The 14,636-nt window shown below is 37.1% G+C and overlaps 1 protein-coding gene across 2 annotated transcripts in view; it reads right to left on the bottom strand.

The window, feature by feature from the left end:
• Positions 1–14,636, bottom strand: part of MMS22L (MMS22 like, DNA repair protein) — a 120,139-nt gene that overhangs the window by 23,865 nt on the left and 81,638 nt on the right. For both annotated transcript variants that reach the window (XM_037144418.2, XM_053664862.1), the window contains exons 15-19: positions 12,121–12,314; positions 7,585–7,735; positions 5,577–5,728; positions 4,573–4,715; positions 887–1,046 (exon numbers count right to left, since the gene is read on the bottom strand). In XM_037144418.2, the coding sequence (XP_037000313.2) occupies positions 887–1,046; positions 4,573–4,715; positions 5,577–5,728; positions 7,585–7,735; positions 12,121–12,314 (800 nt within the window). The remainder of the gene's footprint in view (positions 1–886; positions 1,047–4,572; positions 4,716–5,576; positions 5,729–7,584; positions 7,736–12,120; positions 12,315–14,636) is intronic.

The following is a 14,636-nucleotide window of genomic DNA, read 5'->3' as shown; positions in this document are numbered from 1 at the left end:
ACTACAGTTTTCACTACATTCTAAATCTTCCACATCTACACATTTTCAAATTCTGCCTTGTCTTAGACAACAAAGATAAAAGGTCTGAGACAGCCCAAGTCAGGTTTACGCATATGTTTATAAGATCAAAAGAAAGAGATTTAAGATTTGGGCCATAGAGAAATTTTTTTAAAGAAACTTAAATTCTGTATAAAAACTTCTAAGGAAACTGGTCTCATTTCCCTTTATCCAGTTCCTATTTTTGGTTAGCAACACGATTTTAGTGAACAAAGGTATTCAAATTAGTGACTTCCCAAAGATGAACTCTGCTGTTACAGAACAGGCACAGAAAAAGGTTTCTTTTTGGAAGAAGAAAACAGAGTGTTGTGAAGAAACAAGGTATCTTTAGTGCTGTAATAAATTCTTTCCTGACCTCCTTCATATAGAGGAAACTATAAAAATAAAGAAGTGATGGTTTTCTGACATTTCAGATTCTAACAAAACACACATAAGTATTAGAATGAATGTCCATTTTAACTATCCAAGTAATTCACAATGTAAGCAATTCACAATAGACTATTGATAGCAAATTGATGTTGGCATATTTTCTATAAGGATTATAATTAATTTTACCATCACCACAAGCACTGGTATATTTTCTATAAGGATTATAATTAATTTTACCATCACCACAAGCACAACAAGAAAGGTTCTGAAGGGAGGTGGGGCGAGACAGAGATACACTTGAAAGCCAACATGAATTATTGTTAAGCTAAATCACTGTCTTTCAGATTATTCATATGCTTGTCTGGAGAACAGGCTTTGACTACTGTGTGAGTACATTCCCACCCACCATGAGACTTCAGATTCAGCCTCACAAAGGTTTAGCAATGTCAGGAATACGTACCCATCATCCTGTACGTCAGCTGCAGCCCTGCACTGGAAACATTTTTCCCCAAATAAGGTTTTATATATTTTAATATTTCACCAAGGTATTCTAAGGACTTTGTAACCATGGCAGATTTATCAGAAAGTTCCTGCAGATTCTCGTAAGTTCTACCAACAGCCTATAAATAAGGAAAAACATGATTTAGGTTTCCAAGTTTTATACAATACAGACTTTGAAAATAAAGATCATTTCTCTTTCTACACACACATATTTTACATTTATGCCTTCATCCTTAACTTTCCAATAAACAGTTACAGCAATTAAAATGCAACGAAAAAGGATTGCCTTTTTTTATAATTAAAATAAAGGTTAAAATAAGAATTATAAAAACAATTCATCAATAATTATTCATTTAAGATCTAACTCAACAAAATATTAGTAAGAAAAAGTAAAATAATCTTATAACCAAACCACATGAAGACTTCCAAACATCCTAGCATAAAATTGGGAAATCAAAATCCCCAAATTCCTACATTAAGACTTCTATAAAGTTCAAGGTTTGAGATATGAAGTGATTTCCCCTCCCGAGAATTTTCTTTATGAGCCATTAGATGCCAGTGTACCTTTCTCAGAAGAAAATAAGATGAGGCACAAAGAACAGAGACAGAAAACTAAGAGGAGGTGGAGTGAAAGGCAGATGAGGCAGTAAGGAGAACAGTGAAGAGGGAAGCGAAAGGGAAATAAATGAAAGAGTAAGTTGAAGGGTAAAAACAAGCAAGAGGTGAGAAGCCGCAAAAAGAATCAAGAGAACACTGGGTTAGAAGGTTTTAGAAGACTACTAAAGTTTTCAAGCCATTATTGGGAACTTATAGTGGATTTCAATGACGTATATATTGGACACAATGGTGCCAATATATATGTTACGTGATTTTTCTACTGCAGTTCTCGGCAGATAAGACAAAGAACACAAAGGAACTGGTGGCATCAAAACAAGGTTGAGGGCTTGCAGGTGTGACCGAAGGACCAAGGAAGGAAGACTGTGGGGGTGCTGGTAGGGTACATGAAGTGAGGCCTCCAGGGGTATATAATTCAGGCGGACAGGGAATGAAGCGAGACCCTGGGAGGATGTTGCACTTGGAGAAAAGGAAATTGAAGGTCGTGATGATGTCGCTCACAGAGCTGGAGGGACAGATGGTAACAGTCAAAGAGTTTTCAGATGCTCCTTTAATCTGTTCTATTGTTGTTAATTTTCCAGAAAAGTCACTTAATCAAATCAGACTTACTTAAAATTCATAAGGTCTTCACACTGTTCACAGGATAAAATTCAAACTTCTTATACCAAGATTCTCTGAGTTCTTAATCTACTGATTTATCTATCAACTAACTGGCACTTAGCATATACTGTCTTATATTATTTTTAACATTTGTGTATATTCTGTATTCTCAGACAAGTAAAAGTCGTTTAAGATTGGGGACTACTCCTTTTGGTTTTTCAAATTCCTGAGAAATTCTAGCATAATACTGTCTAGCATTTAGCACACAACTATTACTTACTGGCTGATGAAAGAATAATTAATATGGTTTGGATTAAATTAAAAGAGCTTTTCAGAGCATTATGCTAAGTGAAATAAGCCAGGCAGTAAAAGACAAATACTATGATCTCACCTGTAAGTGAAACCTAATCAACAAAGCAAGCAAGCAAGCAAAATATAACCACAGACACTGAAACAAACAAACTGACAGTAACCAGAGGGGAACAGGGATGGAGGATAAGGGGGAGAGAAAAAGGATTGTCAAGAAACATGTATAAAGGACCCATGGACCCACCATTTATGCTTCTTATTCCCTGTACCTTCCCTTCATTCCCCCCTTCCGTCTCCCTACTGATAACCTCAAAGGGGGGTAGGATAGAGGGTGGGAGGTGGGGATGGGAGGGCAGGGGGAATGGGGAGGAGAAAATTAAGACAACTGTACTTGAACACAATAAAATAATAAAAGATAAACAAAACAAAAACAAAAACAAAATGATCGGTGGAATCCATGGCTTCTACCTCCCGTTCTGGTCCAGGGCAGTTCCTAGCATATGTGTTCAATTAATTACAGGTTGAGAGCCAATCAAGAACTAAATAAAAGACTCAAAAACTGTGTACTTTATATCTGCATGTACTATTACTAAATATTTTCAGGACTTATATAACATCTGTAATTGTTGTACGACTGTACTTTAACTGAATGGAAACCAATGAAGATTTCATATTTATGAAAAGAGTGTACAGGTTGTAATTATTTTCATTGCAGTTAATACCAACCACTCTGTGGGAAAATAAACTGACTTTTACTGTGAATAGCTTTGGAAAACACAAATCCAAACATGTTAATGACCTCAACTAGGCTGTAAAGCAACAACTACTGCATAAAATAAGTTCCTACAATATCAAGAATTGAAAATAAAATGTTGAATGGGACTGTCGCAGTAGAATAAGTGGCCAGAGAGGAAATAAAGGCAGGGCCCTGACCACTGCAATCTAACAAAGAACTTCATACAGGAGGCTAAAAGTTAAAGCTCACCTGCTGACCCAGCAATCCTGAGCCTGGTCCATTAAAGCTGCCGGAAAACACAAGTAAACTATGATAGTGCGGGGTGGGGCAGTGTGAGGGTTTGGGGGAGCCTGTGAAAGTCTGTATCACCTCCACTAGCTGGGAAAAGGAAAAACTTGAGACTATATATTCATCCCAAGGCCTGGAGGGGAGAAGGGGAGGGGTCTACAGTGCTCAAAGAAACCCCCCCAAAAACAACTTTGGTTAATTGCCTGCCCCGGGTCATGTATGCAAAATGAAGAAATAAGAGTCTGGAGCATGATAAGGATTGGGGCTGACAGACCCCTGTGCAAACCTTTGTTTGGGAAGTCACATCTCTCCAGGAGAGCTGGCACCACCTTTACCTATCAATCAATGTGTAGCTTCTTCACGCCCCCCTCCACCAACTATATTTGTCCTCAGAACAAAGGACTTGCTCTCTTGCTTCTTCGCCCTCTTGGCTCTCTTGCCACACAGGGGACCCTTAGCCAGACAGTCTCTGGCCACTCTTGCTTTTGCTTTCCTATTAGAACTTAGCATTAATAAACGTTGCTTGCACGCTAATAGACTCTCTGACCTGTAATTCTTTACTGTGTTGGCAAGGAGAACTGAGTTTCCCCTGTGACAGAACTATTTATCATGGGGACAAAACAAATGGATTGCATTTTAAAGTTCCAATCACACTATCATATGAAGTAGTGGATGTTTATGGCGAAGAGATTAAATTTTTACTGTAAAACTTATATTTGTTTACTATAGGATAGTCAACATGAAGTTGGAAGTATTATGCACCATACCCAAGAAAATTTAGTTCCCAAGTACCTGAAAAATATTGTTATCTGGCTATTTCAATAAGATATTCCTACCTTTAAGTCGCCTTTAATGTAAGGCTTTTATGTAGCATTTTTTACTCTTACTTTTCATTAAAAGTAATTCTGTCTTTAGGAGTGAATTGTGCCACACCTTAGATTCACTTTCTTATTCCTTCAGAATTTCATAGTAGCAGGCACTTGATAATATGATTCAATTTAAAAGAACTCCTTTCATAGAAAAACATCAGGAACATTTCAAGTTTTTAAATATGATTATGATGGATTTGTACAATTATAGTAAAAAATGAAAAATACCTCAAGAAATTGAACAAGTGCTTTTTTAGGGTCTTCTGGGATGGGTAAATATTGAACTTGAGCCTTTAAGAAGATATTCTTTATTTCTGAGAGTTTAAACAGCAACCTCGTCAGTTCGGCCAACTGTTCCATGTACTCTTTTTCTGTTAAAATAAAATAACAATATTTGTGTAATGTTTATTATATAAACTTGTATTTTATATATATATATAAATATATGATATATATATATATATATATGAATGAGAGAGTAGGAAATGTAGCATTCTTCATTTATGACATGCTTTTCTTTACAATTCAAATTTCCACATACAAACTTTGAATTAATTAAGGTTCTCTCACTAAGGAAAGAGTTTATTTAAAAACAAGCATGTAGTTGTTAGAACATCATGCCCCAAACGTTATTCCCGGTTACTCCTGTAAAGCTAACTGATGTACTAACATATCAAAGTAAATCTAGAGAATTTTCTCAGACGGCCGGTGCGCAGTTTGTAAATGGCCACAAAGAGCTGCTTGCAGAAAAGATGTGCCCTACAGGCAACCAGATCTGTGTGAGGATATTAAAAACGTACACGTATCACTAGGTGATAAATAGTAAAGCAAAAGAAAGGCAAAATATCTAATAAAATCGGAGAGAATTATTCATAATTGGGTATTTTTCTTTTCAGGTTTTCACAGTGTGATATTTGGTTATTTACTTCATATTTCCACTTTTTCGTGATCAGTTTCTTCAAGGTAAAAAGATGGTTGTCATTTGAGAGCAAGTTTTTTTTCTGGCTTTGAAGGAAACAAGTTCTTTTATCTTTAAATGGGAGGAATCTATTATTTTAGAAACAGGAAAACATCAAGAAAAAGAAATAGACTACAAAAGGAAATGAATTTCTGTTTATATTTATAGCTAATTACAAATATATTTTTTAACTTTTTTTCTTAATTTATGTAACAAAAAGGAAAATTTTAAACAGATTTAGCTATTAAAAAAGTAAAACTCCTGTGATACTTACCAACTGCCTGTTCAGGATTTATTTCAATTAATAAATCATCAGGTAAACTGAGGTTTTTTATATACATTTGCAAAATGCAACGAATCCACGATCGTATAGTTAAGGCTTGAAAAGATACACAGTCTGAATAAGAAAGTGCTTCACACAACGTGCTGTAAAAACAAGTCGATAGATATTAAAAACAAAAATAAAATCCAACAAGGTCCCTGAGTATAGATATTTAGAAATAAACATTCCAACATTCCCCACTTTGTGGTCTCCCTTATTTTATAGACAAACACGACTAATGCAGACATGCAATGCTGAAAATGAACACTACAGAGACACACAATAAGGATATTTTAGCTAAATACTGGATGGAGCAAAAGTAGGTTTATATCTGTTTGTATGGAAAATAACACCATAATTAACTGAATAACAACAAACTCTGTTTCGCATACTCCCAACTCTAAACCTACTGTTGCCCCACCCTGTACTCTTACTTCATTTGCAGCGTTCTAACTTTTAATTTTCTTTTTTTTGCTGATAGCATATGTGTCGGGTTTATGCCAAGGGGAAGATATGAGGAAGAGCACGGTTAAAAGAGCACGGGAGCTAGGCGCGATAACAATGAAGGAATGCAAAGTACACTAAAAACCGCAGCCTTTAGAGTAAATAAACGGAGAAGCAGTCATGACCACACAAGTAGGAAAAAAGTTAAAGACAAGATGTGTTTCTGGGTGAATCTACTGATTAATCCGGTCCCTTCCTTCCTGCCTCCCTACCACACAGGCAGCCACTACCACAGAATTCCAAAATAAGATCTGACAGAGATTTTTAAAAACATATATATTTCTACAAAGCCCGAGGCCTGGCTAATTTGATTTCTAATTATTTTATTAGTGGGCACAGAAAGAATGAGGACAGGCTTAAGCTAACTATAAAGTGTTATGTAAAGTCAGAAATTTTAAAAATACATGTAAATCATAATTCTAGAAACACTGCTTTAAAACACTTTGAATACAAGTTGTCAGAAAAAGAACATGCAGTACAGTACAGAAGAACTCAGGTTGGTCATTTATTATCTATCTATTTAACTTTCCCAAAACTATTTAACATCTACCTTTGTCTTCTAGCTTTTTCAACTGTTACCAATATACCAATTTTATTTCAAAATTAAAATAATTTCTGCAAAAGTATTTAATAAATAAATGTTTTATTTATTTAAATAAATAAATAAGAGAATTCTGTTGTTATCACAGAATTCTCTAGATACAAGGGCCCTAAAAGTAATCCAACTGAAGTTGAACTTTCTTGCTTTACCACTGAAAGCCAGTACGAAAGGGCCTCATGACTCTGTCTAACTTCCTCATGGGAACACCTCAGCACTGACTACACTGGCCTCTTAAGGGGGTATATTTATTCTTCTTACTCATCTTAATATTCTTATTTAAACCTTCCTGATAATACTATTTCTATTTTAACTTTATTTACTGTACATTCCCCACTCCCCCCACTGTGGTTCCTTAAATCTCTCACACAATGTGTGGCAGGCGGTGCTCAGAGATAAGGAAACCAGTGTTCGGGGTGGTAAGTGTCCGGTTAATGATCGCCCAAGTTGAGGGTCAAATATTTGAAAATCTAGGTGCCAAAAGGAAAGCTATCATTAAATCCAAAACTTTAATAACATACCAGTGTATTATACACTCAGCACTATGAATGTAGAATTTCTTTCACAATGGTGAGTATAGAAAAGCCATTTCAGGATGGGAATAAGGCAGTTCTACAAGAATAGTTTTAAAAAGGGGCTTAAGCAGAAACATTTTTTAAAAATAGCAGGCCAGGAAACATAAGTTGGTTTTCCTACTACTGCTGTCAAAATGCTGATAAATCTAAAAGCTGGAAACTGCCAGAATCAGAGTATAGGTAGTCAAGATCAGTTTTTAGTTGTAAAAAAAACTCTCCTTTCCTAGTTTACTGATCTATCATGGTCCACATTAATGTGCACACCTGAAGTAACATCACTTACCCATTTTGGAGAAGATGACTTAAATATCTCGCTACAACTTGGGGACAGGTGATGTCATCCCACCCAAAAAGCTGTACCATGGTTTCCAGCGGCCGACGTTGAAGCTCTGACGGGGCTGTGCTGGGCATGTCCACTGCTAGCAAAGTAAAATCTACATTTAAAAGGGGAAAAACAAAACCTGTGATGAAAAACTGCTAAAAACTTTTTCCCCTCCCAAAATTACATCAATAGCTATTGATATAATCACATAAGTTTTCAATGGTGGAAATTTAGGGTTAAAAACTTTCTCCTTCCAAAATTCTATCAATAGTGATTAAAAAATGAGCCCTACATAATAAAATGTCACATTCAGAAACACAGAAAAGCTAAAGCTGAACTAAATTCATATTGTCAAAGCAATTTCTGTGGCAACCACAGAGATCTCCAAGGCCAGGCCCAGGACGATTTCCCTCAGCAGCACTGATACCCATCTTTAACAGCTCCCTCAAGCTGCAAATTCTAAACCTGATGTTTCTAATGCAACTTCCTCCCAAGCCCATTTTAAAAACTACTTCCGGCATCTACTCTCCTCCAATCAGGCTAATTTACTTGCCACCTGCCACAGAGGAAGAGTTCACCCTTATTTTAGATGCTGTATGTACACTCTCTTCTATTAAACCATGGTCTCTAAGACACTCCACCTCCTTCGGAACCCACTAAGCCTAGGAATGAGAATCTCTCAGTTAACCATGTTAAAAAAATATGCTTTGTTTTGTGATTCCTGGGAACTCCCCAACTTAATTTGTACTATATTAATGTATGTTTGTCAATACATTCCTTATTAAGCACTGCCTCCATGCGGCTCTCTCAAAGGATGGCTGTTTATTCTCCCACATCTCTCATACGACTTTTCCTACACACAGGGTGAGTTTACTCCTTGGTTCACATTGCTGCCTCTACACCATTCTCCCTTCCTCCTTCCAAAAACCTCTGGCTTTGGTCCTCATGTCATCAGATTGCACAGTCCGCTAACCTTCCCTGTTCCATTCACCTACTGCTTCCTAGTTTGTCCCCGCACCTTCCCCAAAGACTGCAGCTCACTCACATACTCTACCAGCACTCATCACAATCCTTGGTGAGTTTTCTCCCAGCACCCTGGCCTTGGAGTTTCTTGAAACCCTGTCCTCTAATCAATCTATCTTCCATTCTACTTCAACTCCTCACACCTACAGTGATGCCGAAACCTTGGCATTAATAGTAAGTATGCTCCCTTTGTAATGTCACCTTTGAGGACCCCACTTTCTGGCACCAAACTAGCTTTCCAACTCTCCTCTTACAGGTCCCCAACTCCAACAATTCTTTGATTCCACCAGGACCTACAATTTCCCTACAAACTTCTTCCTGCCCCTCACTGCCTTTGTGCTTTCCCTTCCCTTTGTAGGCTGCTTGACTGCACGGCCCTCCATTACACTCGTTTGTGTGTAACACCAATTCCCTTGCTTTCCACTTGACTCGTTGTACTTGTCTGGGAAAAAACACCATCTGTTTAATTCCAACGCCTGCTTTTCTCCCTAAATGTATCCACACCAGTACAAACGGCTGGTGAGCAACCATGCTGACTAATCTCACTTTAAATTTATGACTACAAACTTCAAGTGGCCCTTAGAGCTGGCTTGCATTCCTACATTCCTACATTTCGGGGTTTTTTCTCCTAGAGGACAATTGCAAACCGTCTCTCCTCTTTCTGTCATCAGCCAGCACCTCCTCCCCATCCTCACATCCTGCAAATATCCTTAGTTACTACTTCACAGAAAACTCAGCAGCTTTAGAAAAGAACTGCCGCAAGCTCCTACCCCATCTACCCAGCTGCCTCCACCGGGGCCCATTTACTCTGCCTTCTCTCCCGTTATTACTGATGATCTGAGGTCAAGGCCTCTATGGGATCCCATTTCTCCTGGGCACTGAAAAACACGTCATGCTCTTGCTTCATCAATTTTCCCTCACTCCAGAACATCCCTGTCAGAATTATAATTATGCTGAAATTTCTCCCAAGTTATTAAAAAATCTCATTGACTCTACTCCCCACTTGAACAATTATCCCCATTTTTCTACTCATAAACAGTGCTATTCAAAAAGATTTATCTACATATGCAGTCTGCAATCCCTCTTCTCATGTTTTCTCTTGAATGTTCTTCAATCCGGCCTTTGCCTCTACCAGTACACCAAAACTGCTCTTCAAGATCACTGGTAATATCCCTCTTGTTAGATCCAATGGCGGATTCTCAGGCCTCACCTTAACTGACTCAACAACGTCCAGGCCGCTACTCACTTCCTCCTCCTTGAAATGCTGTCATGTGATTTGCAGGGCCCCACACCTCCCTGGTGTTCTCTTACCTCACCAGCATGCCTCTGTAGTCTCCTTTCTTGGTTACTCTTTACCTTACAAATTTGAACATGGCCTAACCTATGGCCTTGTCCTCAGTCTTCTCTTTTCACCAATTTTTTTCTCCATTGGTGATCTCATCCAGTTCACAGTTTTAAAGACTATTTATATACATTAATGGTTTTCAGTAGTGTCCAATATCAAAGTCCTAGTCTTCCTTCACAAAATCTGCTCCTGCCATAACCTTCGTCATCTCAACAAACAGGAAGTTCTCTTTTTACCTAGTTTGCTTACCGTTTCACATCCACTTGGAAAAGTCAGCTCTACCTTTGGACTAGAAATCCAACCATTCCCCACCACCTCCACTGCTACCACCCCAGCCCGAGCTGCTCCCTTCTGTAGTGCTGTAATCGCTCCCAACCTTGCCTCCCTGCTGCTCCCCTTCCTATAGTCTACTCTCAGCCAAGCAGCCAGAGGGATCCTATCCCTCATCTGCTCATAACTTTCCAACAGCTTCCAATCTCAGAGTAAAAGTGAGAGACTTTACAACTGTGCACAAGGCAGAACACAAACTAGCTTCCGTCACCTCCCAATCACATCTCTGACTACTGTCTCCCTTCCACATGCTACAAGCTTTTATGGCTTCCCTGCAGTGCCTTAGTCACAGCTGGCATGCTCCTGTGTCAGGACTTCTGCACAGCCTGGGTCTCTATCCTCTACTAGGTTCACTCAAGTGGTACTGACACAGGCCTTCCTGACTACTCCTAAAATTCCAACCTGCCTCTGGCCTTCCCTAACCCTCCCCTCTTCTATAGTTTTATGTTTCTCCACACCACATATTACCATATAACAGTTTATACATTACTTATGTATTTATTGTTCTCTGTCCCCTACTAGACTATAAGTTCTATGAGAACGTGTAGCTTATACACAAGAAAAAAAGTTACAGTCCTTTTTATTTCCTGGCCATAAAACTGGGCATTCATTGACTATTTCTTCAATGCAGGAAAATTTTCTCTCCTAACCTATCTTAATACTAAAACATACTCCAAACCCGCACATTATTTTGGTTTCTCTTTGCATACCACTTACTTTCAGTACCTAGGACAGCACCTGGGACTAACTACGTGAGAGCGCTTTTGTTCACTGGGATGATGAATGAAAGAAAGATAAGTCACATCCACCACTAATGACTGCTTTGATCATACCACCTGAATATCACTATTTGTTTCCATAGACATTACAGTAGTTGGAAAACAGTTGCCCTGTCACAATTTTTCTACCTATCCCTGTTCATGTTGTAACTGTGGCAGTGCCACTGGAACTCAGGATCTTTGTATCTATCGTTCGATTTACGTGCTGCATTTAGCTTAGCTTTCCTTGTTCACACAGGGTAAAATACACCTTGGTTTAGGTCTTAGAATTTTTAAAGCATTACAATTAAATGCATTAAATACCTTCATATAAATTGCACTTAAAGACATGCAGTCACCATGTTTATCTCTGTCTATTATAGTACTCGTTAACATATTTTGGGCAAGATATCCCTTGAGAAAGATAAGAACCTCTTTTCAGAAAACTGCATGTGCGCACATATATTCAAATACTTGCTTGCAATGTCATGTGATTCAGAGTCCCTTAATGCCTAAGGGCATGTTGTTAGGCTAATTAATAATCAAGCTAAGTAAAAATCACAACCTAAATAGAACTTAGTAGAATTCAGAACAATAACATTCTATATATTTGATGTCACTCTGATTTCACCTGCTTGGTGTTGAAGTGAAATTCCTGCTATATTCTTTTGATCTTTATACAAGTTACTTCATCTGATACCAAGATATAATCTGAAAATAAACAAGTTGGACTAGAAGAAATCAAATGGTCCTTTACTATTCAAATATTGCATGCATATGAAACGTTTATGTATATTCAATATTTTAAGATTAAAAATTATCTTTTATTTTTAGCAATCATTTAACTTTTATCTCTATTAAGACAAAAATAATAGACAAGCCAAAGGATCCTAATTTAAAAATACATAATTCTGTTCACCTTTCTAGTTGTCAAAATATTTATTATACTGTTATAAAATAAGAGTTTGTTACCAAACCAACAGAAAAAAAACTGACAGAGCTTGAAAAATGAGAAACTAATTAGCAAATTGCAAAGCCGACCTGCAGCGGCATCCGCAAGTTGTGAGAATGGCACCATCGGTGACATTCTCTGACTCTTCAAAAATGAAAAGAAGTGTCTCCAAAGTGCACTGGCAACTGCAGCAAGGTGGCGCTCTTTAGCCAATAATGAAGACTGAATAACCAGGTCCACATTTTCCTTTTGAAGTTCCTGACACAATTGTTGATGCATATTCCTAAAAAGAAATAAAAACATAGCTAATACACAACAAATGCTAACAAAAATCTTCTTTAAATACATTTTTTTGGCTTTTAACATTTATACCATATGAAAACTGAAGGGCCATTTTATATAATTAAAGCCCTTATACTAAGACATTATGCATTCCTGGTTATTTGATGGATGAAGGATGGCATATTAAGCACCATAAAGTTAATGTTAATTACTAATGTCAACCATTAATTATGTGCTTTTTAATATGTCAGATCTAAATGAGAAGCAGGCAGCTTCAGAATGAAGGTCTGCATTTTGCAACTCACTATGACAAGTGCTTTTACTTACAATCTAGACATGGAAACAATTTTTTAGACAATTTTCTCCTTAGGATACGGATGTACCAAGAGGAAAGTAAGTAGATCTATCTGGCTTATGTCTGGTATTTTAAATTAAAATATTTTCCTTGTTTAGAAAAGACACAGGCCTTGTACTAGTACACAAAACTGTGACAGAAACTATTTTAGCTCCTTAGTCCAAAAAAGAGTCACAGTCATTCCACATAGCACACAACAGTAAACAAAAAGTTATTCTCCATAAAACACTAAGCATGAATTCAACAGTCTCAAATCTTCATTCATCATTTGCTCACTTTTTGTTTTGCTTATTTCGATAGAAAAGTTGGACATGTCTAGACCTTTATAGGAATATGAGGAAAGAAAACACTAAGAGATTTCATAGTGGTCTGGCACGGAAGGCATTTCTGCAATACACCCAGCAATTGATAACATATAATTATCTAAAAGTACATGTACAACCATGATATTATCCCTGTTTCTGTTTATAATGCTACCATATCAATTGAGAGTATATACAAATGCATGAATACCATCCTTAGATTTTTCTGTCTATAACGAAAGAAAAAGCAGTGAAAAATAACCGATAGAGGTACAGAAGACTTCCTGATTGTAGTAGTATTCCATTCCACTTTGAGAAAAGAAAGAAATATGACATTAATTCCAACATTCCTGATGTCTTAAATCAGTTTATCTAGAGGAAGTGGACATGTGAAAGAACTACACGAAACGTAGAATTAACTAGTACATGTACCTAAAGCAACTCCATGAAAAAAATCAAACTGGTTGCAGGACTACATTTTAAGACTTTTCACATAACTACACATATGTAAATATTGTAAGTATCAATTATATAACATTTGGACTCTATGACCCTTTACTCTGAAATTCTGAATAACATTTAAAATTACTTCAAGTACTGAAAAAAAAGTGTACAAAAGCCCAGGGAAAGAATGTAATAGCAAGCAGTTCTCATAAAAGCTAACCAAATATCTGCTGTGTTCTCTGTGTAAGCCTGAGATGCTTTCTATTTGAAGTAGTGGCTAGAGAACCATTTCAGGTCCTTTAGCTTTGAGTAAGATGAATATAAAACCACTAAAATCCATTTGGCAACTAACTCAACTAACATCAACATAGCAAAGTTCATGAGTACATTTCGACACACCAGAATCCAAGTAAAATAATACCACCATTTGCACAACCCATTTACAGCTTTTTCAAAGTGCTGTTTTTGAAGGATAATAAATAGCACATAGTACTTGGATAGGATAGGTTTTGCCTACTGTTTCTAAATAAATATGCTTTTCTTTAGTGTCTAAATCCTAATCCCTTGGAAGGGCTATCATTACTGATCACCTTCTATGTGATAGAAATTCTTTTAAGTAAAAAATCAGAACAATTCTATGAGATAAGTATCATTATCCTCTTTATAGATAATAAAGCTGATAGCAAGAAAGTAAAACAATACATCTAAAGGTCATATAGTTAAGAAGGGTTGGCCTTGAAATCTAAAAGTAAATCTGACTCTGAAGCCTATTCCTTACCCTTACACACTAAGACACACACTCTTATGCACTATGACACATGTGCGTATGCTCACACACGCACTTTAAACACCGATAAATTTTCTTCTGTCCCTACTTGGGTTGAAGCAATTCCACCAAGCTGAAGGAAAGAAGCTGGAAAAGCCGTATGTGGCTTTGCCCTGTGTAGAACCAGAAGCAAAACCGGAATTCTATATTAGAAAGAACTGTAGGTAGAGATACCAAGAAAAAAAATGCATTTAGGGCAATATTTAAAAAGGCAAAGAAAGCAGAACCATTTTTGACTTCTCCAGAACAAAATGTTTAGGTACCAGGGATCTGATTCAGAGCTCTGAAAAAAGCAATCCTCTAGGGAGAAAGTTAATGTTAGCAATTATACTCTCCAAGGTAAAAGCTAACACAGCAAAAACAAGTTCCTATTAAGTATAAGACCCTGACCCCAAA

This window comes from Artibeus jamaicensis, unplaced genomic scaffold (genome assembly GCF_021234435.1).
Source record: "Artibeus jamaicensis isolate MK-2021 breed Jamaican fruit bat unplaced genomic scaffold, CSHL_Jam_final contig_387, whole genome shotgun sequence".
In the NCBI taxonomy this organism is placed as follows: domain Eukaryota; kingdom Metazoa; phylum Chordata; class Mammalia; order Chiroptera; family Phyllostomidae; genus Artibeus; species Artibeus jamaicensis.
Note: the sequence above shows the minus strand (reverse complement) of the source record. Positions and strands in the feature narration are given on the sequence as shown.